At 36.0% G+C, this 25,458-nt stretch overlaps 1 protein-coding gene across 2 annotated transcripts; it reads right to left on the reverse strand.

Annotated features, from left to right (window-relative positions):
• Positions 1-1,616: 1,616 nt before the first annotated feature.
• Positions 1,617-20,595, reverse strand: LOC105421902 (flavonol synthase/flavanone 3-hydroxylase-like). 2 transcript variants are annotated; one of them, XM_088863885.1, is made up of 3 exons: positions 20,133-20,595; positions 19,744-20,020; positions 1,617-2,047 (listed from the first exon to the last, which is right to left on the reverse strand). In XM_088863885.1, exons 1-3 carry the CDS (start codon positions 20,156-20,158, stop codon positions 1,796-1,798), a joined length of 555 nt encoding a protein of 184 aa, XP_088720011.1. In that variant the 5' UTR covers positions 20,159-20,595; the 3' UTR covers positions 1,617-1,795. The 2 variants fall into 2 exon arrangements, with proteins under 2 accessions (XP_088720011.1, XP_088720012.1); XM_088863886.1 differs by lacking the exon at positions 1,617-2,047 and adding an exon at positions 16,242-16,901.
• Positions 20,596-25,458: the final 4,863 nt, after the last annotated feature.

Genomic DNA, 25,458 nt, shown 5'->3' on the forward strand with positions numbered 1-25,458 from the left:
TTTGGTGGTGTGCTTAGGGATTGGCTGGAGAATGTTATCTTTTCTTATGCTAGTCATCTTGGGGTGCGTACTGCTAATTATGCTGAACTATATGCACTTTTATATGGCTTAAGTATCTTTGTGGCAAGAAACTTGGGGCATTACTGTGTCCTAGAAGGTGATTCCATGAACGTCATCAAATGGTGCAAAGGGGAGCAGAAGTTGCCTTGGGAGTTCAAATATCTGCTTCTTCAAATCTTTTACCTCTCTAGTACATTTTCCTTTTCTTTTGAACATGTCTATAGGGAAGCGAATGTTATGGCTAATTCTCTTGCTAAAGGGGGTTCTCTCCTCACTGAGACTCTTGTCTCTGACTCTGTAATTTCATTTTAGTTTAATAGAATAGTGGAATTTCGATAAAAATAAAAAGGATTGTGAAAAAATTAATACTTTATTGGAAAACTTATTTCACCACATCATTAATTTTAAGATGCCTTTTTCACTACTTTGATGCGATTTTATTTAAGCACAATGTAAGACCAAATGTCAAATGCTTAATATTTTATTAAGAAAAACAATATTACTAGGTCATAGTTACTCCTAGCCATTAAATTCATTTGGGGTGTCACACAATATTCAAAAAAAAAATTTTGGACTCCGAGTCTAATCAAAGCTACCCGATTTAGAACTGATGGATAATGATTCCGACCTCCTTGTACTGAAAATAAATAGTTTACTTTTTATTGTATTTAGAAAAATAAATAATCTTTTTATATATTTTTCCATTTATTATGACAAGAATTAAGCAAACAATACTTTGTTAACTTTCTAATTTGAGGCAAGAAATAGGCACTATTGCAAGTCGGTTTTATCACAACATGTAACCTATTGCCTCGTGTTGTGGTAAAATATTATATTAAATTTAAAAAATTTTGGTGAGAAACAGGCACTATTGCAAGTTGTGTTGTCGCGCCATGTGACCTATTGCCTCGTGTCGTGGTAAAATACTATATATTAAATCTAAAAAGAATGCCTTTGGGGGGATTTGAACCTTGTTATGAGTTCTACCACTGCTCCATCAACTTGGAAAGTGACAGAATTAAAAATCATATTATATCTACATGGATGTCTTAATAAAAAACAAATACACGGATGTGTCTTAATAATATCAATATCAAGGGCAATGATTTTATGTAATGGTTGTAGAGTAATATGATGTATAGCCATTTGTTTGATCCAAATTTTGAAATACGTTTCATTTTAATGAACAATAATAAATAAATAAATAAATAATTGAAAACACAACTCATAAAGTATTTTTTTAGCCCAATAAACATAAGTCATTCATTTTGGTGAGATGTTTAGATTTAGGCCATAGAAGGATTTTTTCATTTCTAATTTTTTTGGATGGCTTTATTATCATAAGATAAACAATGTGAAAAGAGAAAAAAAATGATTTTCAGTTTATAAAGGCTAAGATCTTGAAATTCACTAAATTAATAATTTAGATTCGTTTTTGGAGGGACTCATTTTGACCATATCTAGGTTTGAAATTGAATGTTTTCTTTTTTATTGATTATTGAGATGAAGAGAGTGTGTATGCAAAATTTTGTGTCACACAAATACCACAAACATGATTTTCTAGAAGGGTCATGAGATAATATTGTGATACAACCATTACATGAAACCACTGCCCTAATATCAATATTTATTTCTCTACCCTTAAGACACCCAACAACTATATCGGTGTTCTTATAAAAGTCCTACAAAGGAAATACTGAGAAAGGATCCCAAGCGTCAAACCATAAAGGGATAATTATTGGTCCCGTAGCAAACACAAGAAGAGAGCGCGCTCTAATTGAGAAAGCTTGTTTATCTTACGATGCTGGAAGTCCTTGAAGGTTTTAGTTGAAAACAATGGTGGATTAGTCTCGTTTAGGAGGTGGGGAAGAGGCCCAATGATTTTGTCTGGTGGAGGCACGAAAAACACTGCCCATGACATACGTGTTTCGTCCTTGCTCACCAAGCTCCAGTGGAGACCGCTTTTGTATCTTCCATTGCTCAACACCTTCAACACAAATCAAGCAAACTCGAATGAATGGATCTTCCTTTGGGAGTTCTAACTATGTCCATAAGGTTACTGATTGATGGGAAGAAATTTGCTGGAAAACTACGCTGCATGTCGAGAACTCTTTTTATTTTTATTTTTTATTTTAATATTATCTGCTATTAGAAAAACGAAGAAAGAAAAAAAAAATTGACGACAGTTGCCATTATTGATCCTTGGCCTACAATTGTAGACACTTAGGTATCAATCAAGGGGCGAGCTTAGAAGCCACAACTTCATTTATTCCAGCATAGCGCTTCATGAACTTAAGAAATGTATATAATGAGACCATCTACTTTTGGTATAAGAAAGTCCTATTTATTTGGAAAATATATAATGAGATTATTTACCTAAAAAAAAAAAAGGTTATAATGACATAGTCACAATTAATTTTAACCATTGGATGTGAAATTGAGTGGCTGCATTTATTTCATTGACCAAGCTCAATTTTCAAAAGAAATTTTCACGGACTTTGTGACACACCCAAATTATCAGATTTCACATTGGATGGTTGTAAGTAATTGTGATCTCCATATCTTAAAGACAAATTGTCTCATTGTATACCATCCGTATTTATTATTGGCTATTAAATGTGAAATCAATTGTTGGGGATGTGTCAACTTCACACAAACTGCAAAATAAAATTGCTCGAATGTTGTTTCCCATTTCAATATGTCTGATTTCATATTCCAATGCCCAATATTGTAAATACCAAAAGTGAATAGTCTTACAATACACTATCCCTTAAGAAAATGGGCTGCCCTTCCAATATAAGCTTTGCTTGGGCCTAATAACGATGTTCCGCTTCTACTTTAACATAGTTTAATTGATGATGTACAAAGGGAGCTACACTTCTCCCAAACATGGTTTAGTTGATGGAGGCCGAATTTTGAAGTCAAGTTTCAAGATCTTTCGTCCTTTGGGCATTCCTTTAAAAATTGTTTCATGAGTCGTGGGACACATTTCTATATTTGTGGCCCCAAGGTTTAAAACATTCACTTTAAAGATGGATCCAAATGGGCGGTCCATCTACAAATAGTTGAAACCAACGGTCCAAATGTTTTCTTCATAAAAACATTATTTTAAATGTTGAAAATTTATTTATTTTTCAATTTCATGATCTCCATGTTAGAGATTATATGTCCTTAACAATTGGGTCCAAAAATCCATTTCAAAAATAGATTTTTTAAGAGGGCACTCATTTCTACAAGACTAATAGAAACCGTGTCCTTAACAAAATCAAAGTAATCATAAGTAGCAAGTAATCCACCAAAATAAAGTTAATGCAAGGGTATGACACCCCATTTTTCTCAAGAATTTTAATGCTGTCAGTGCCTGACTCAATTATAATAATTCCACGTCCAATTGCTTGCATTTAAACTAACTGTTAAAGCTTTCATGAACTATTTAACTTCGAAACTATAAAAACTGTAAAACCGGTATAATACATCTTACATATATGTATTTTTATGGGAAATGTTTTTATATGGCCAGGATTTTATAATAAAAAAACGTAAAGTCACACCTCAAAACCACGGCGAAAATTACACTTTAACACAAAAAAAAACTCTCCTGGATATGAAGAGAAGAAATAAATTTCAAGCCCCATAAATATTAAATCTTGTGGCACATTACCTGGATTTGCTCATTTGCAAGTGTGTGCTATACTATATTTGAAGGTTAAAGCTTCAAAATCAGATAAAGTAAATCTAAGGCGATCATGAGGTTCTGGTGCCCGAATTGCCATTTTACGATAGGTGTGGCTGTATTTATTTTTACTCTGAAGCCTTGGCCTCGTGCTACACACACCCATTACATAAACCGGGTTTCATAAACTCACACGTAACTTCAACCATCACATAGAACAATGTTCAAAAACTAACCTCGAGCCAGGTACTTGGTCTTGGCCCAAGGCGACTTAGGACTCACTCAAGAACCGTACGAGTCCAAAAGCTCTAGAAAATTTTAAATTATACCAAAAAATGGAAAAATATAGAAAAATACAACAAAGGTCTAAAAGTTAAGTAAAACCAAAAGCAACAAAAAAGTATAGGACAAAGGGTTTTAAAAACGGAAAAAAATTATGTAAGGTTGCGACCTGAAATGTAGAATTAAATATGCACTTAAAAAATCCATTGGATAGGATTGTTTTTAGGTTGAAAAACCCTATAATTGATCATCTCAACATTGAGACGTATGAATATGGAAAACAAAAAAAAACAGATTTTGAGTCCCAAAAATAGTGCATCTTGCAGCACATTATCTAGACCGTCCGTTTTCAAGATTTTCATATGTTTATAGATATACTTGATTTCAACCATTTTTAGAATTTAAAATATACTAATTAGATATAAAAATAGATTTTCAGATAATCTTAAGAATATTTTACACCAAAATTATTTATTATGATCAAATTTGGAGGTGCGCCTTGATTGGATTGTTTAAGGTTGCAACCTTATAGAAACCGCACCCTTTAAAAAAATCATTTATCATTGGGAACATTTTAAAAAATCCAAACACAGAAAATTTAAAAATACTGAATATCATTAAAAAACGTTAGCCCATAATTGAAAAAAAATCCAAATTATATATAGAAAAATTATACAACAATCAGGTCTTTCCTACTTATTTTTAGAATTTTTTCAAAAACTATTTTTATGGACCCTGAGTTGTACACATAACTCGGGGCAACTTGGCCTTCTTATAACACTAACATATAAACTATAAAATAGTCATGCATATAAAATTTGCTCTCTCACTCACACCCATAAATAGGGTTGGCAATGGCCCATCCTACCCAATATCTAGAGAGAGCTTTCTGGGGGAGAGAAATAATTTCCACTTCGAGAGAGATTAATATAATTATTTGTTTGGTGTAAAGAGAAGACTCATATTATTGTATTTATTTAGAGACATAGGGATACAAGTAGGGTTGGTTTTGTGCAATGAGAGTAGGTAATGCACTAAAAGAGAGTATAGCAGGATTGTATGCGTGGAGAGAGCGAGAGTAGTAGATTGAATGTATGAACAAAGAGAGTAAAAGGGCATACGCTTTGGGGAAAGAGAGTAGGATTTGTGCAAACAGCGAGCAGCAGGATTCATTAAGGAGAAGGAGATAAAGGGAAACCTTTGGGAGAAGACAAACAATTTGTGTTTGTGACGAAGCGCTTTGGCGGAAGAAAAATGGCGTTTGGGTATGTAACTATAGTAGTAGCATGGTTTTGATGCTCGGCCGAGGCCACTCGGACTCGGTCGAGTAACTCGTCCTCCCTCCAAGTTAAAGCGAGTTGGTTGTACAACTTTATAAACTATATTTATATTTGGGCAAGCTTTCTATGTTTTCCCTACAACATAAAACTTATATACACTTATCCAACCGTCCATTCCGAATGGAGGGTTAAGATTGCCTCAATCACAATATCACCTTTCAACACTTTTTTATTTTAAAATTTTTTTTATAAACGATTTTGAATTTTGTACATCCAATACTCTATTAACCTCGCTCTAACGAAAAAAATAAAAAAAATATTTCCAATAAAATAAAATGACAAAAATACCCCTGAAATTTTTGAGGGCTATTTTGGTCACTACATTTTATCAAAAAAATATTTTTTATATTTTTTATAGATACCCCGAATGAGAAGATGGCACATACCAAATTTTTAAGGAAAGGTTTCTATACTACCCCTACAACATAGAAGATCTATGCTTCTCCTACCATCCAGCCGTCCAATTTTGATCAAGAGAGCCACTCACCGTTTGATCTTAGTTTCGATGTCTTAAGGTATTTTATTTTTAATTTTTTTTGAAGAAATTGTATGAATATGAAATTTGGTATGTGCTATCTTCTCATTTGGGCGCACCTATAAAAAATATTAAAAATAATGTTTCGATAAAATATAATGACCAAAATGCCTCTTGAAGCTTTCAAGGGTGTTTTGGTCATTTTATTTTATTGAAAATATTGTTTTTATATTTTTTGCTAGTGAAAGTTTAATAGGGGATTAGACGACCAAAATTTGGTTCCAAAATAGTTTATAGAAAAAAGTTCAAAATAAAATAGTGTAGAGACATGACATTGTGACTCGGGCAATCATAGCCCTCCATTCAGAATGGACGGTTGGATAAGGAGAAATATAAAAGTTTTATGCTGTAAAGAAAACGTAGAAAGCTTGCCCTTATATTTATATGTCACATTTAAGTTACATAAGTTTTCAATTCTCTCTGGTTATTGTTTTCACCTAAGAGTTTGTAGATTTTGTATAGTGAGTTGGTTGTAAAACAATTTTATAAATTATATTTATATGTCACATTTAAGCCACATAAGTTGTTCTCCTGGAAGAGTTTGCTGGTTGTACAACAACTTTATAAACAGTATTTATAGTTATATTTATATGTCGTCTGGTTATTACTTTTACGTTTTATAAAAACTTATCTTTTTTGTATTCAAAGGAGCTTTAAAAACATTATTAGGACATGAGGAATTTGAACCTAAAAACCCTCCATTATGGAGGCCGCCAATGTCCCGAAAAATAACCAACACATCATCAGTATTTAATATTAATAAACTGCGAACGAAACATACATATTATGTTTTTTTCTTTATTTTAGTTTTTTAAAAAATGCACTTGACTCGGTTGAGTTATTCAGACTCACCCGAGTAAATAGTCTCGGCTAGGGCCCAAATATATTGGCCGAGTCGATTTTTTGAACACTGAGTAGTAGGATTGGCTTTTCCAGAGTGACACTAGTATCAATTGACTTTATTTAGAGAGAGAAACTATTAGGATCAACTTTGTGGGTAGAGAGAGAGAAAAATGGGGATCACACTGTAAAAAGAAAGAAAGAAAGAAAGAGAATGAGAGATCCGGTTTTTGAAAGAAAGAGAATGAGAGATCCGGTTTTTGGTTACGGAGAGAGTCAGAGTTTGGGTTTTACCACAGAGGGAAAATGAATGTGGACGAGAGAGATTAAATTTAAGGGAGAGAAGTGCCAAAAAACCTATAGATAGAACCTACCAAAAACATTTATAAAGAAAAACTATTTCAAAATTTATTTTTTAGAGAGAGAAAATATTTAAAAAAAACTTGAGAGAAAATATCTCAAAAATTTTAAAGAGACAAACTCTCAAAATTTGGGTCAAGAAATTAATGACGCAGTTTTTGGTCTTGGGAGAGACAGAACCCCGGGACTTGATGGCTTTCCCTTAGCCTTCTTTCAAATATTTTGAGATCTCCTGAACGACGACTTGATTCAATTGTTGGAGGAATTCTTTTTGAGAGGTAGAATTAATGTGGCAATAAATTCCACCTTCATTACCCTTATTCCAAAGAAAAAGGTAATTGAGGATGTGTAAGACATCTGCCCATCAGCTTATTGGGTAGTCTTTATAAAATCATTTTAAAGACACTTGCCAATAGATTACGAAAGGTGATCCACTTGGTTATTTGAGGTCCTCAATTTGCTTTCCTAAAAGACCGAAAACTTATGGATAGCATTCTAGTAGCTCAAGAATGTATTCATTTCAGGATCAAAGAGAAGAAACCGAGTCTTCTTTGTAAAATAGATTTTGAAAAATCCTATGAAAAGCTGGATTAGAAAGTACTTCAAAGTATCATGAGTAGCATGAGTTTTAGATAGAGATAAGGGATATGGATTGAGGGTTGTTTTTCATCTTCTCGCTTCTCAATACTTATGAATGGTAAGGCAACTAGTTTCTTTAGGAGTTCTAGAAGCCTCAGATAAGGAGATCCCCTATAACTTTTTTTATATACATTGGTGGCAGAAAGTTTCAGTTTTATGCTAAGAGATGTATCTTCACAGGGTCTTATTTCAGGCATTAAGGTTGGGAACAATGGTGTGACTGTATCACACCTACAATATGCAAATAACACCATAATGATTTGCAACCCAAATGTAATGGAAATCAGTAAATTGTGGATATTTCTAAAGAGTGTTGAAATCGCAACTGGGCTGAAAGTAAATCTCTCTAAAACCAAGTTGATCAGAATTGGATGTCCTCAAAACATAGTGTCAAGGATGGCTGGACTACTGGACTGCATTTTGTGCAAAGCTAGCGATTGATACGACATAACATTTATTCCTCTATTGCCTTTTCATTTTTTATCTTTGAAATTGGGTTTGCCATTATTTTAACTTATCCATTCCAATTCCAAAATTTTACAGGTTGCTTATCACTCAATGGTTATCCCTTGGTATTCCAAAAGTGGATAATATATTTTGGCATTTTGTCTGGGTAAGTGTCCTTTGGGGTATGTGGAAGGAGAGAAATCGAAGAGTGTTTGAACGAATCTCTACTGATTTTTCTATGTTAAAATCTAACATTTTAGCCTCAACAACATATTGGTTTTCTTCTCACAAAGATAGTGGCTCTACACCAAAGAGTCTGATCATTAATTACCCCTTAGCACTCGCGACTTTGAGCAGCATGTGATCTAGTCGAAGAGCTGTTGTTTGGTCCCCACCTCCTCTATACTCAACCAAATTGAACTTTGATGACAATAGCTTTGGCAATCTAAGAGCAGTTGGATATGGTGTATCGATTAGAAATCATGTGGGTCATGTTTTCTGCTCATATTTAGGTCTGTGTGGTATTCCTACTGCAAATGAAGTGGAGGCTAGAGGTCTCCTAGAGGGTTTGAAACTTCTTTCACGGTGGGAAGGGCAAAAGATTATTGAAGGAGATTCGGCAAATGTCATAGCATGGAGCTATGAAGAATTCAAATGTTCCATCGAGCCTTAAAGTATTATTTAATGAGATTAGGATCATCATTGCTTTTATCAATGTCAATTTGTATCATTGCATTCATGAGCCGAATGAGGAGGCAGATGCCTTAGCCAAAGAAAGAGTAAACTGCACTTCTCTGATTGTCAATTTTTTTGTAATTCATCTTCTTTATTTCCTGTATGTCTTGATTTTGTAACCCTTTTTTTGATTTAATAGAAATGTCGTGTTAATGTTAAAAAGAAAAAAAATAAAAATTTACGTAATAGTAAAAGAAACCATGACAAAATTTATAGAGGGATAAACTATCTCAAATATTAAGTTTTAGAAAGAGAAAGTACTTGAAAATTATTGAGAGAGAGAAACTATTTGAAAGTTTAAATTTTATAAAGAGAAAGTACCAAAAAACTATAGAGAGGGAAACTATCTCAAATTTTAAGTTTTATAAAGAGAAAGTACCTAGAAATTATAGACAGAGAAACTAATTATAGAGAGAGAAACTATCTCAAAATTTACAGAGAAGGAAGCTATCTCAAATTTTAAGTCTTAGAGAGAGAAACTATCTAATATTTTAAGTTCTGGAGAAGATAAAGTACGTAATTATTTTTTTAAGAAAAACCATCTCAAATCTTAAGTTTTAGAGAGAGAGAGGCCCAAACAATTTTTAGGGAGAGAAACGATCTCAAAAATTTTAGAGAGAGAAATTACCTTAAATTTTAAGTTTTAGAGAGAGAAACTATCTCAAATTTTTAGAGAAAAAAACTATCTCAAATTTTAAATTTTAAAAGTGAGAATACTTCAAAAATTTTTAGAGTGAAACTATCACAAAATTTTCAAAGAGAGAAGCTACCGTAAATTATAAGTCACAGAGAGAGAAATAATCTCAAATTTTAAGTCTTCAAGAGAGAAGACACTGAAAATTTTTAAAAAGAGAAACTATCTCAAATTTTAAGTTCTGGAGAGAGAAATTATCTTTTAGAACGAGAAACTACATCAAATTTTAGAGACAGAAACTATCTCAAATATTAAATTTTAGAGAGAGAAAGTACCTAACCGATTTTAGAGAGAGAAAATATTTAAAAAATTTTAGAGAAAGAAATTGTATCAAAATTTTCATAGAAAAACAATCTCAAATTTTATGTTTTAGAGAGATAAATTATTTGAAATTTTTTAGAGAGAGAAACTACATCTAATATTTAGAGAAATAAACTATATTAAATTTTAGAGAAAGAAACTACTTGAAAAAAATTTGAATGAAAAAAGTGACATTATAATGAATACAACAATAAATATATTTTAGGGTCTGTATGTAAATAAAAAAAGGATCTAACCGTTTATATGCCATAGAGAGAGTGAACATTATATTATGACATATTTGATGAGTAATAAACAACTAATTACTTGAAGGTCTAAGCATTCTTATTTACCCAAAACAATAAGTATAGTTATAAATACCCCCCAAAATAAATTTTGAAGACATCCTTATCCCAATGCTTTTGGTATCACACCCTAGACCCAACCCTGTTTCTTCTTGTATTAACCTTTAGTCAAAAGTAAAAAAACTAAAGACTAAAATTGCTTTTCCCTTTCTTTCTCTACCTGCCCTCTCTTTTACAACCCAAACTCCCTCTCTCTCTACTCGCCCTCTCTTTCTCTACCAGCCTTTTTTCTCTCTCTCTCGACCCAAACTCCCTTTCTCTACCCACCCTCTCTCTTTCTCTACCTGCCCCCCTCTCTTTTTCTCCCCAAGCTCCCTCGTTATCTCTACCCCCTCTCTCTCTTTATCTCTTTCTCCCTCTGCCCGAAAAAACCAATTGAAACCTGGTTATGGAAATTTATGAGAAAGTTGCCCAAAAATGATCTGTTTGGCATTGTGAAAACTGATGAGTTTACAATGGTTTTAAGGGGAAGAGATCTCAAAAATTGGGTAGATCTTTCAACGGCAAGTGCAAGACCTATGCTGCATCATATGCTGTCAATGCAAAAATATTCAAGTCCATTGTTTGTGTCTCATTAGGGTACTGCATTTCAAAATGTGATCTCCATCTCCATGACAAATTGTATAAAGCTTCAGACTTTGGTACATGGGTTTTTTGGGCAGATAGAGAAAGAGAGGGGTTTTCTTAGGCAGAGAAAGAAAGGGAGAGGGTGGATAGAGAGAGATGACTTTGATAAGAGAGAGAAAGAAAAAAGGCGGAGAGAGAAAAGAGGGAGTTTGGGCACAAAGTGAAAAAGGAAGAGAGAGAGTTTGGGTAGAGGTGGAAAGAGAGAGGGCAGGTAGAGAGAGAGGGCATTTGGGCAGAAAAAGAGAAAGAGGGCGAGTAAAGAGAGAGGGCGTTTGGGTAGAGATAAAGAAAGGGCACGTAGAGAGAGAGGGACTTTGGGTAGAGAAAAAAAGAGGGTGGGTAAAGAGAGAGAAAGGGGCATTTTAGTTTCTACTTTTTTGACTTTTTGCCTATAGGGTAAATACAAAAAAAAAAAATATTGGCTTTAAAGTGTGATATCAAAATTATTGGGGGATAAAATTTCTACAATGTTTATTTTAGAGAGTATCTATAATTTTCTATAAAAATAAAAAGCTACGGACGTTCTGGTATATCTATATTCTCGCAGACTTTGGCCCACTTCTAGAATAGTGTGGGCCCATCCGTTGCGATGTTGACTCGTGAATCAAGTAAAGTGAATGTTGGCTTTAGGGTACTTTTAAACTCAATATTTTTCTTTTCCGGAATGTTAAGTCTTAAATTCAATATTTGATAGATAACCTTTGGTAATAAGCATGGTAAATCTTGCTAGAACCATTTGATTATGGCTGATGATCTCGAATCTCTATCAATTGAAACGGATGTTTTCCTATGCTGATATTGCCTCGGCGAAACTGTCCTTCCTTAAAGCTAGAGGCTCCATACGTCTGCTTCCTGATTTGCCTCGCTCTTAGTCTATAAAGCAACCCTTCATTATGCTAAACGACTTTGTTGTACATCAACTTTATAAACTATATTTATATTTGGGTGCGTTTTCTATGTTTTTTCTACAACATAAAACTTTATACTTCCCCTTATCCAGCTGTCCATTCTGAATGAAGGGCTAACTAAGATTGCCTCAATCACAATGTCACGTTTCTATGCTATTTTATTTTTAAATTTTTTTCTATAAACTATTTTTAATTTTGTACATCCAATCCTTTATTAAATTCGCACTAGCAAAACATATAAAAAAAAATATTTTCAATAAAATAAAATGACCAAAATACCCCTTCAGGGGTATTTTGGTCATTTTATTTTATCAAAATATTATTTTTAATATTTTTTATAGGTGAGACCAAATGAGAAGATGGCACGTACCTAATTTTTAGGAAAAGGTTTCTATACTTCCCCTACAATATAGAAAATCTATGCTCCTACTATCCAGCCGTTTGGAAATATTGTTTTTATATTTTTTGCTAGCGCGAGTTTAATAGGGGATTGGACGACAAAAATTTGGTGTCAAAATAGTTTATAGAAAAAAAATGAAACTAAAATAGTGTAGAGACGTGATAATGTGATTGGGGCAATCTTAGTCCTCCATTCAGAATGAACAGTTGGATAAGGGAAAATATATAAATTTTTTAGGGGGAAGCATAAAAAGCATGCCTTTATATCTATATATCATATTTAAGTCACATATGTTGTCAAGTCTCTCTCGTTATTGTTTTCGCGCAAGAGTTTGCAGATTTTGTATAGTGAGTTGGTTGTAAAACAACTTTATAACTTATATTTATATGTCACAATTAAGCCACATATGTTGTTTTCACGTAAGAGTTTGCTTGCTGTATTTATATTTATATTTATATGTCACATTCAAGATAAATAAGTTGTCAAGTCTCTCTGGTTATTATTTTTTGCAGACCATCAGGAATTGAACCTATGAACCTACAACCACTATTTTCAGGGCTGCCAATGTCCCAAACCATAACCAACGGAATTGAACCTATGAACCTACAACCACTATTACAGAGGCCGCCAATGTCCCAAAGTATAACCAACATACCATTAGTATTTAATATTAAAATAAGTTGTCAAGTCTCTCTGGTTATTATTTTTCATAGGCCATTAAGAATTGAACCTACAACCACTATTACAGAGGCCGCCAATGTCCCAAAGCATAACCAACATACCATTAGTATTTAATATTAAAATAAGTTGTCAAGTCTCTCTGGTTATTATTTTTCGCAGGCCATTAAGAATTGAACCTACAATCACTATTATTGAGGCCGCCAATGTCCCAAAGCATAACCAGCATACCATTAGTATTTAATATTAAAAAACCTCGCACTAAATATACATATTATGTTTTTTTTTTTTAAATATACTTGACTCGAGAGAGTTATTCGGACTCGCCCGAGTAAATAACCTTGGCCAGGGCTAGAGTATTTTGGCCAAGTCGATTTTTTGAACACTGAGTAGTAGGATTGGCTTTTTCCAAAAATGAGACTAGTATCAATTGACTTTATTTAGATAGAGACACTATTAGGATCAACATTGTGGGTAGAGAGAGAGAAAAATGGGGATGACTAAAAAAACAAAAAACAAAAAGAGAATGAGAGAGCCTATTTGTTGTTAAGGAGAGAGTCAGAGTTTTGGTTTTACCTGAGAGGGAGAAAGAATGTGCACGAGAGAAAGAGATTTAGGATACTTGTAAATATATTTTCAGAAAGGTCTTTTTAGTGGAGATGGTGTCTTTCAGGGTTTGGATCCAAAATTTGAGACTGAAAAGTATTTCTGCCTTTAGTTATTTTTTTTATTTCAAGCCAAAAATAAAAAAATCTTTAGCGTTCCCTTTACCTTTTGAAATTGATTTCTAGTGAGATTTCCCTGTTATGGAGACGTCCACTTTGTAAAATACAATTAATTCAACAAAAACACCATCATGAATTAGAGAGAGAAACTACCTGAAATTTTATATTTTAGATAGAGAAATTGTCTTCAAATTTTAGAGCAAGAAACTATTCTTGATTTTAAGATTTAGAGGGAGAAAAGACTTTAAATTTCTTTGAGAAATTATTTCAAAATTTAAGTATTTTTTTTTAAAATTTTTTTTAGAGAGAAACTATATCAAATTTTATAGAGAGAAGTACCGAAAACCAATAGAGAGAACCTACCTCCAGAATTTTAGAAAGAGAAACTATTTCAAATTTTAAGTGTTAGAGAGAGAAGATATTTTAAAAAATTTCGAGAGAAAATAGCTCAAATTTTTTAAAGAGAGAAACTCTCAAATTTTAGATCAAGAAATTAAGGAGGCAGTTTTTTGTCATGGGAGAGATAGAACCCCGGGACCTGATGATTTTCCCTTAGCCTTCTTTCAAACATTTGGAGATCTCCTGAAAGACGACATGATTCACTTGATGGAGCAATTCTATTGGATAGGTAGAATTAATGTGGCAATGAATTCTACCTTCATTGCCCTTATTCCAAAAAAAAAGGTAATAGAGGATGTGTAAGACATCTGCCCCATTAGCTTATTGGGTAGTCTTTATAAAATCATTGCAGAGATATTTGCCAATAGATTACGAAGGTGATCCACTTGGTTATTTGAGATCCTCAATCTACTTTCCTAACATATAAACAAATTATGGATAGCATTCTAGTAGCTAAATAATGTATTCATTTCAAGATCAAAGAAAAAAAACCAGGTCTTCTTTGTAAGATAGATTTTGAAAAAGCCTATGATAAGGTGGATTAGGACGTGCTTTAAAGTATCATGGGAAGCATGGGTTTTAGATAGAGATAGAGTATACGGATTGAGGGTTGTCTTTCATCTTCTTGCTTCTCAATGCTCATGAATGGTAAGACAACTGGTTTCTTTAGGAGTTCTGGGGGCCTCAGACAAGGAGATCCCCTATCACTTTTCTTGTATACATTGGTGGCAGAAAGTTTCAGTGTTATGCTAAGAGATGTATTTTCACAGGATCTTATTTTAGGCATTGAGGTTGGGAACAATGGTGTGATTGTATCACACTTATAGTTTGCAGATGGTACCATAATTTTTTGCAATCCAAATGCAATGGAAATCAGTAGATTATGGATATTTCTAAAGAGTGTTAAAATTGCAACTGGGTTGAAAGTAAATATCTCTAAACCAAGTTGATCAGAATTGGATGTCCTCAAAACATAGTGTCAAGGATGGCTGGATTACTAGGATGTGGTGTTGAGAAGATTCCTTGCAAATATTTGGGTATCCCTTTGGTGGATTCGAGGCCCTCAAAATCTATTTGGGATCCAGGGGGAGAGAGATTCAATAAGAAATTATATTTGTGGAAGGCAAAGACTTTGTCTTTAGGAGGTCGATATACACTTATCAAATCTACTCTATCTAACCTTCTGGTCTACTATATGTTTTTATTTTGATTGCCTACGCAGATTGTTAGCATTCTAGAGAGGCTTATGAGGAACGTTTTGTGGGGAGATGATGAAAAAAAAGAAGGGGCTTCATTGGGTTAGTTGTGCTACGGTGTGCGCACCTATAAAAGATGGTGGTTTGGGATTTCATAAATTGAAAAACATGAACTTTGCATTACTCTTAAAATGGTGGCGAAGAGCACATATCCAAGAGTTATTTTGGGTAGAAATTTTGAAAGAAAAATATGGGATCGAGAAGGTTTATGGTATTATACAAAGTCCAAGGAATAAAGCCACTCTATACCATATTTGAAGGGGATTGACCTTGAGAGACCTATATATCCTCGTCATTTTCAAAAAGTAGTGCGTAATGAGGAATCTACACTTTTCTGGTACGATAAATGGTTTGATGACTACCCTCTTATATACCTTTTCCTTGAGGTGTTCTCTTAAGTCTCAAACCCACTAGCTACGGTAAAAGAGGCTAGTGGGGATGCTCATACGAACATTGTTTGGTCTATTCATTGCAGGCACAGGAGAATGACCGATAATTTTATCCATGAGTGTCAAACCTTGTTGGACATGTTAAACAATGCCTAGCTTTTCCCTATTCTACATGATGATGTGATTTGGGACCTTACTACCTCAGGTGATTTTTTGATTAAGTCTGCATATGTTCATATCTTCTACAATCAATATAAAATAGCACGATTCAGTACTTTCCTAAATAAAGAAACTTCATGTTCCATTTAAAGCTCAGTTGTTTCTATGGATATTTTGTAAAGAAAAGCTGGCCATTGTGGATAACGTAAGGAAGAGAGGGTTCATTATACCCAATGTCTGCCTTTTGTGCAAAGCTAGTGACTGATACGACATAATATTTATTCCTCTACTGCCCTTTCATTTATGATATTTGGAATTGGGTTCGACAATGTTTTAACTTATCCATTCCAATTCCAAAAGTTTGTAGACTGCTTATCACTCAATGGTTATTCCCTGGTATTCCAAAGGTGGATAATATATTTTAGCATTCTTTCTGGGTTAAGTGTCCTTTGGGGTATGTGGAAGGAGAGAAATCAAAGAGTGTTTGAAGGAATCTCTACTGATTTTTCTATGTTAAAATCTAACATTTTAACCTCAACAATAGATTGGTTTACCTCGCACAAAGATTGTGGCTCTACACCAAAGAGTCTTATCATTAACTACCCCTTAGCAGTCGCGAAATCTAGCCGAAAAGCTATTCTTTGGTCCTCACCTCCTCTGTACTCAATCAAATTGAACTTTGATGACAATAGCTTTGGAAATCTAGGAGCAGCTGGATATGGTGTGTTGATTAGAAATCATTTGGGTCATGTTTTTTGCTCATATTTAGGTCGGTGTGGTATTGCTACTGCAAATAAAGCGTAGGCTAGAGGTCCCCTGGAGGGTTTGAAACTTCTTTCACGGTGGGAAGGGCAAACAATTATTGAAAGAGATTCGACAAATGTCATAGCTTGGAGCTATGAAGAATTCAATGTTCCATCGAGCTTTAAAGTATTATTTCATGAGATTCGGAACTTCCTTTCTTCGATCAATGCCAATTTGTATCATTGCTTTCGTGTGCGAATGAGGAGGCAGATGCCTTAGCCAAAGAAGGAGCAAACCGCACTTCTTTGATTGTCAATTTTTTGTAATTCTTCATCTTCTTTACTTCCTGCATGTTTTGTATTTTGTAGCTCTTTTAATGGAAATGTTGTGTTAATGTTGAAAAGAAAAAAAATCAAAATTTAAGTAATAATAAGAGAAACCATGACAAATTTTTAGAGAGATAAACTATCTCAACTATTAAGTTTTATAAAGAGAAAGAACCTGAAAATTATTGAGAGAGAGAAACTATCTGAAAGTATAATTTTTATAAAGAGAAAGTACCAAAAAACTATAGAGAGGGAAACTATCTCAAATTTTAAGTTTTATAAAGAGAGTATCTAGAAATTATAGAGAGAGAAACTATTTCAAAATTTTTTGAGAGAGAAGCTATTTCATATTTTAAGTCTTAGAGAGAGAAACTATATAATATTTTAAGTTCTAGAGAGATAAAGTACTTACTTTTTTTTAAGAGACTATCCTAAATCTTAAGTTTTAAAGAGAGAGAGAGAGAGGCCCTAGAAATATTTAGGGAGAGAAACTATTTTAAAATATTTAGACCGATAAACTACCTCAAATTTTAAGTTTTAGAGAGATAAACTATCTAAAATTTTTAGAGAGAAAAACTATCTCAAATTTTAAATTTTAGAACAAGAGAGTACTTCAAAAATATTTAGAGAGAGAAACTATCACAAAATTTTCAAGGAGAGAAGCTATCTCAATTTATAAGTCTTAGAGAGAGAAACTATCTCAAATTGTTTAGAGAGAGAATTTATCTCTAATTTTAATTTTTCAAAAGAGAAAACACTAAAAATATTTAAAAAGAGAAACTATCTCAAGTTTTATGTTCTGGAGAGAGAAGTTATCTTAAAATTTTATAGAGAGAAACTACATCAAATTTTAGAGAGAGAAACCATCTCCAATATTAAGCTTTAGAGAGAGCAAGAAAATATTTCAAAATTTTTAGAAAAAATAATTACATTCAAAATGTTTAGAGAGAAACTATCTCAAATTTTATGTTTTAAAGAGATAAATTAATTGAAAATTTTTAGAGAGATAAACTACATCTAAATTTTAGAGAGAGAAACTACATCAAATTTTAAGTTTTATAGAGGGAAAGTATATTAAAATTTTAAAGAGAGAAACTATATTAAATTTTAGAGAAAGAAATTACTTAAGGAATTTTTGAATAAAAAAGTGACATTATAATGAATATTAAAATAAATAATATTTAACAAATAAAGTAAAAAAAAAAAAACCATGAAAATGTTATGCATTCATGTACCATCCAAACAACTAATATCTATTTTATAGAAAATATTGTTCTTAAAATATATTTCAACGGAGATTTTTTGAGGCAATCTTTTTACATGGATCCAAACGGCCCCTTAAGCTGAACGCAAACCTAGCTGTGAACATTAAACATGTTGTTTGAAGGATTTATATACAGACCCTAAAATTTTTCTAAAAAAATGGACTGCAGTATTTATTGGTAGAAATTACAAAAAAGGTCAACCAACCCACTTTTTTTATTTTTTTCAAAATTGCCCCGCGATCTGAGAATATCCTCGTACCAAATTTTAATTATCTTTTTTGTTTTAGATTTTTATTTAGTACAACACTACCCTAAAGCTTGGAGCACTGCCCTACTAACGAAAAAGCTAAAAAAAAAAAAAATTCAAACTGATGATTCCATCATTAGACCAAAAGGTAATTTTGAAAAAATTAAAAAAAAGTATGCTGACGGAGTAATATCAATCAGTCACTTTGAAATATCACCCTCAGGCACGGGCTGCAGGAACTTCTTAAAATGCCCAATGATTATGGTAATTAATTAGCTTTTAGCATACCGAGAAACGCAAATTACAGTCTAAAAACCTAAGGTCAAAACCAAATTTTCGAGCCCCAATACGTACTCTACCCAGAGGCACAAAGATAGTCTCAACCTAGTGGAAAACCCAATGCCATGGTCGAGCCAGTGCGTTTGTTTGCCGAATGAAACCCACAAAAAAGAGTACCCGGCCTTCAAAATCCACTTGACTATATCGTACTAATCCTAGACACTCAGCCCATATGATGCAATCGAGGGTGGAACAAATATACTTCAATGACAGAACTGCGCCTAGTGAGACATTCTTGGAGTCATTGGGGGATAACGCAGCCCTAGACAGTATTTCTACATTTTGATGAGAAACTGATACGTGTTAAATTAGATTCATAGGGAAAAAGTTCCAACCAAAACTGGTTTGAAAAACACTGAGAAAACTCGGCTAACCACCACGAAAACTCGCGTGAGCAGAATTTTGCCTCTTTAAGCAAATAGGTGTCAAGTGTTCAATAAAAAATGGGGGTTTATATAGACTTGAAATTCAATTTTCATCTATAGTCTGTAGACACAGTGGAGCTGGTGAGATTGGCTGAAACAGTAGGTACGTATCAGAGATAATCGGAAGTTCAAAGTGGGCGGAGTAAGGCCATGATGATTGTGGCAAATCGCAGCATCGTCGCAAATACCATGGCAAACATTTTTTTGACATTCTGATTGTTTACCCTGAACTTTATGTCTAAAATTTGAATTTAAATCATTCAAACTTATCATAATTCACTGAAAAGCAAAATGATTTATCCAAATAATCGTTTGCGTTGATTAGACACAAGATAACTTGCTTAAACACCTAGTATCTCTCATTCCAAGTTGCTTTTAGTCCTGTTTTAAGTTTCAACAAAACAAAAACACGCTGTTCGTACTTCCTATCATCTAGTTTTAAGTTTTGTTAAACTTTTTCCCCAAGCGAATCGATATCCTAGGATTGCAACCACTTACTTGCTCTAAATTTAGTGGCCCAAAACATCCAAAAAAAAAAAAAGAAAAAAATTAAAGCACAAGCGCATGGATAGGTCCTGGAGTTTACCTCAATCTGGTCTCCCACGTGCACAACAAGGGCATCAGGAACATAGTCCACAGACACCCAGGACCCATCTTTGATGACTTGAAGGCCAGGTACTTGGTTGGGGAGGAGGATTGTGAGGGCGCTCATATCAGTGTGGGCCTCCACTCCCAAGGCAAGCTCGGGTTGTGGGCTTGGGGGGTACAGGTTTATCTTCATCTCCAAGGACATCACCTCACCACCCAATGCTTCTTTCAAAGCCCCTGCTTCCAGTCCCAACCCCACCGACAGAGCCTCCAGACTACAATCACAACAAACACAATCAACCTTTTCCTACCTTTTAATTAAAAGCACCAAACATAAGTTTTTTGACTGTGACTTGGTTCTCCTTTTGATTCTATTCAGATGCCTACCTGTAATTCAGGGGCTTTTGGGCCATTTGTCGTAATTGACTCTCGATGTTGGCCACATGAAATGGAAGAAGTAGTCGATCCACTCCAGTTTCTGGTCTGGATTCTTCGCAAGCTTGGTACCATACCCTTCGAAGACGCCGCCAGCAAAGTCATTGGCAAATTGCTCTTTGTACTCTTGGGGGAGACTGAAGAATCCTTCACCAGCCTCCTTCAGACGACGGAAAAGTTCTGGTGACCTTGATCTGTTAATTGGAAGATGCCCCATTCCTCGCTGGCCTTGGCTGCTTGCTTGCAATCCGGAGAAAATGACACCGTGGGGACATGGAGTCCAGTCAGGGCCTTGCTATTTTCCGGCCTCTCGTTCAGGGGCCAGATGAATTGGGGGGGCAGCTTGTCGAGACCAGCCACAGCCAGCCCTTGCACTCTCTCCGCCACCATCTTCTAAGCTCTTCCTTCTCTATTCACTCTTGGTGCCGCTGAGGCCAATATATATTGACCTGCACACGACATTTGTTTGGTGGCCGGTACGATATTGGCTTCATGGCAAAGAATGTGGAATGGTAGGTGACAACAATAGGGTGGATGCATTCCTTACCGGTAGATTTACAAGCAAACTCGAAATTGGAAGGGTATATGGCCGTGTTTTCTATCATGCCATAACTTTGTACACTACCTTTTTTTTTCTTTTGTTTGGTAGTTGGTGCGTTGGAGCCGCGATCCAGGTGTTGAAGGAGGTTTTCTAGGGAAGAAGGAACGGGACATATCCTGAACTAGAGTTGCCCTCTGACACTCCTCATTATTCATTGGGATGAAAGCAAAATATTAGGGCACATTTGTTAATATACTTTCACGTTAGAAAATTTCCTCATGCAATCACACACCAGAGAAGCTAAATCAAACAGAATTTTTTTTATTTTTTCAAAATTGCCCTTTTTTCCAAAGATGCCATCTTAGAACCACATTTAATTTTTTTTTTTAGCTTTTTCATTAGTAGGGATTAGTAGGGTAATACCGAAAGCTTTTGGGGCAGTTCGCCAAGCTTTAGGGTAGTTCCCAACCAATTCGAGGGTAGAATCACAAGACCAGTCTACGAGTCAATTAAACCTCTCGTGGCCTTTTTCTAGTAAGGTAGAACCAAATGCTTTAGGGGCAGTTTCCCAAGCATTTGGAGAAGTTCCCAGCCAGTCCAAGGGTAGAATCACTGGACTGGCCTCCGGGTCATTTAAACCTCTCATGGGTTTTCTCTAGTATTTGATCTTCCTCTCTCTGTCAACATTCTTTCTCTATCTACATTGTCAACTGGCCACGAATCCAGGGGTGGATTTTTGGCCTCAGAAGTGAGATTCTGGCTACGTACTTGGGGAGTTCCTTTTTTCTAAATTTTTTTTATTATTTGTAGAATTTGGAAAGCATGGATGCAAAGTTTTAAGTTAGGTTTTTTAAAAGAGGTGTGTGCTGCATCCCTTAGGGTACATGGGCGTGTGCACACATGGGTGACCCTGGTGCTTGCTAAGATAAGGGTGGGCATTGCGGTGGAGCAGTTTGAACCAACAAAAGAAATGTGTGAGGTAAGGCTTACCTCTCCAGGATGGAGTCGGATGCACTTAGGCGGGTTTCCCTATTAGATTAAGATGCCTTAAAGTGCATGCGAAAATCCCCCAGGCCTGGTAGGCATGGTTTGGAATAGACATCTTCACAATCCTTAGGTTGGTGCTCCCTTGGAAGCTACGACCCTTGGGCTTTGTCTCTTGGCTTGGAAAAGTTGTGCTTGGATAAGACTTGGTGGCCATAATAGGTGAATTCTTAGACTAGACTAAGGTTGGTTAAGTTAGGCAAGTTAGGACAAGGTTGGAGCATGCCAGACTAGACTAGGGTTGGGGCATGCTAGGCTAGGCTAGGTTGGGTGAGCCAGACTAAGTTGAGTAGGCTGGGTAGGTTGGGTAGGCTAGGCTAGCCTAGCCTAAGGTGTTAAAGGACACTCAATAATCCACCGGACATCTGGGGTCACCTCCCCTAGGAGGCAATATCGATACCACAAGCAAAAGGTAATAGGCATGAGCAGTGTCTCGAAAAGCGCTAGGTGGCACCTAGGCGGTCGGGGGGTCTAGGCCGCCCAGTGCCTAGGCGGCGCTCAGAACCCCGACAGCCTAGTAAATGTTTTTTTGTTTTTGGGTTTTCTCTCTCTAAAATAGCCTCTAATGGGTTTTAGATTTCAAATGAACTTAAAACCCACAAATTTTCTGCTTTAGTATTAAAAAAATGACCCAAAAATACCTTAAGGAGCGGCATTTCTGCCCTTGGGCGGGGTGCAGGCCCTGGACGGGTGCCTAGGCGGGTTCAAGTGGGCGCTTAGGTTGGTTCCCGGGAGCCTAGGCGGGCGCCCTGGGATATCCGTCTAGTTTAGCTTCTTAGGCCTGGGCGATGCACCCAGGCCTTCTAAACTGTATAGGTGTTGGGCGGCCTGCTTTTTAAAACTATGTGCATGGAGCCTACGTAATCCCAGAGACTTGTGAAGGGTGCGTGTCACAGCCCCACCCCTACCCCCTGCCACACACGCTGGAGGGCAATAGGGTGCAGGACTGTGACCACATGTGATGAATGCCACTCAGGTGGTAGTGTGCTCAACGCTTTGAAAACATGGAAATCAAAGCCAATCACGAAATAAAAACCAAATTAATAAGCACACAACCCACAAAATACTAGACAATCCCAATCTCAAAATTTCATATGATAGATCCAAAATATTACAAAAGAGTCCACGGCACCAAAGGCCCAATAACAATACATAGTTTCAATACTAGCAGACTATATGGCCAAAATGCGATCCATCACATATAATTGAAAAGTGACTTCCACAAGAATTACAGGACTCCGACCCCCAGCCGTGATCACCAAACCGCAAGTCCACAACCTACGGCTATCATTCTACAGAGATGAAAGTTAAAAGGATGAGCTATAAAGCCCAGTAAGTAGATCATGGTGCCATGCTTTCATGCTTATGAATATCATCTCACAACAATGCTCAAGGTACTATGCCATTCTTATAAGACATGAGTCGTGTGTCATAATCATATCTATCAGTGTGCCGTGCATGATTCATAGTGAAGCAATAACAAATTAGATCAATTATATATGATAAGAACCATAGGTCAATCAAATCATTCAACCATACAAATCTTAGCAAATCAAGATATTAAAGTAAGCATCAATAATTACCAAGTATCTCATTCCTTAATTCGCCTACTCCCGAAGTAGAAGCTCTATCCATCAGGCCAAGCCAATCCTATTACTTAGGACTTCTATCATTACTCAGAATGGAAAACAATGACAAATGGGGGAATCCATTTTCGTAATGTTTTCACATACATACGCATAAACACACATAGTCCCCAACGCACTTTGGGGCTTTTGATAGGCCATGACCTTGTAAGACACTATCCTTTACGCCACCTTGGCTAGGACTAATACACCTTTTGCGTGCCAATCATTATTAATGGGGGAGCGATCACTCAAACATCATCTACCCTAACCCTCGTCCTTTCATTGGACGAGCTGAAGAGGTCATTAGTCGGGGTCTGATTTTCTCTGGTTCCCTCGCGCGTGGACACAGGGAGAAGAACCTCTCTCAAACAACCGTCGAAGGGTTGCACGCGTGGCGCGTTAGCTTTCTAAAGCACGGATAGGCTACAAACAAAGAGAGAGATTTTACGACGGGGAAGGGTTGATTCACTTACCTCGTCATTGTAGGTTCGTGGCACACGTCTAGGCAGCTTGCCCTCTTAGATTAGTTACGAAAGCCCTCTGGCTGTTCATAAGCGCGGTTTAGTCAGGGACTCTCTACAAACGCTACGACCCTCTTCTCTCCCCTCGAGTCTAAGTTCAGATGGATGTCTCAATTCTTCGTGCCAGGGTTGGCTTCTATTTTTGTTGATCGAATAAAAGAGTGGGGAGTTTCATCATTCCCATCGCAGTGTCCAAATGAGGAAGGGGGATTAGACATGGACGCGCGTTGGTTTGGACCTCTTCTGGCTTGCTCGGACCCACGTAGTCTCGGATGTGTGGGAGATTACTTGGGTGGGAGAAGAAGAGGGAAAGCTTCATAAGTTATAAACGTTTTCAGGAAGATAAAAGTGTGTGCCCGCATGGTCGGGGGTATTTTCCTCTCTTGCAAGAGTTTTCTCTCTCCTCTCCTTGGGACGTTAGGGCTAAGAGAAAAGATAAGAGGAATCAAGCGTAATGCCTCTTCTTTATTGAATTGTCCTCCCTTTTACAGTTGACTTAAGCCTGTTTATATAGTGTTTTCTACAAACAGGGGTGGATACTAAAAGACAAAGCCTAAATAAAATTTATTAAAATAATGTCCTGAAATTGGGTACAATGACCAAAATGCCCTTAAGCTCTTTTACACATATGACAAACTCGTCCTTCTCTGAGGAGCCCACCGCCATTGTCAAAACCTTAAGAGCTCTTACCGGGAATTTGTAGCATCAGTTTGGTTGATCTTTTGTTGTATTCTTGTCGTTTGTTTCCTTGTGATCGTTTTGATGTCTTTTGATCGTGTTGCGGCAATCCTTTTTGTGCGGGAAGGAGCCTGGTCAGTTTTGTGGGTTCTTTTGACGACTTCTTTCTTCTTGATTCGCAGCATCTCAGCAATTCTGGGAAAGGTTTTTTTCAAGTGGTCTTCTTTGCAAAAGGTTTTTAATCTGTTTTTTGTTTTTCTTAGACTTTTGGTGGATTGTCGGAAAAGGGATTTTCGACGATGGGGATTTCCTTGCTTTTATTGTCATGACCTTGCGTTTCCTTGCTTTTTTTTTTTTTTTTGCTTTGAATGGTGCTCGTCCTGTCTTGGCTTGAGTTTTTCTTCCTGGATGTGTTTCTTCTTTAGTTTTTTATCAGCCGAATTTCTCTTATGTGAGGGTAAAGATATCCTTCTGAAGATTCTGGAGTTCTTTGATTCATGCCGTTTTTTGCTTCTTTTTCGTTGAGGAGACTTGTCTTCTTCATGTTGTACGTCTAGAGAGAGGATTTTCGTTGAAGCTCAATAGGCATCTGGGGCCTTGGCTTCTTTTCTACTGCAGGGAAGGAGTTGCGAGCTCGCCGAGGAGCCGCCAGAGATCGCCATGACTGTCAACTGTTCAGTGAGGCCATACGGCGGAAGGCGTACCTCTGCCCTACTTCGCGATCGTTCTGGCGTAGGGCCACTGGGTCGATCCGTTTGAGCCCGGGCCCACTTCCTTTTTACTTAGAAGATGATGATGGTTGCTCGGCGTGCCTATCCGGCTTCTGTACACATGGTGGCGGGGATAAGGCTTCTACTCTTATTCGT

The sequence above is a fragment of the Amborella trichopoda genome, chromosome 4 (assembly GCF_054954075.1).
Source record: "Amborella trichopoda isolate Santa Cruz 75 chromosome 4, AtrichopodaSantaCruz75HAP2 v2.0, whole genome shotgun sequence".
Lineage (NCBI taxonomy): Eukaryota > Viridiplantae > Streptophyta > Magnoliopsida > Amborellales > Amborellaceae > Amborella > Amborella trichopoda.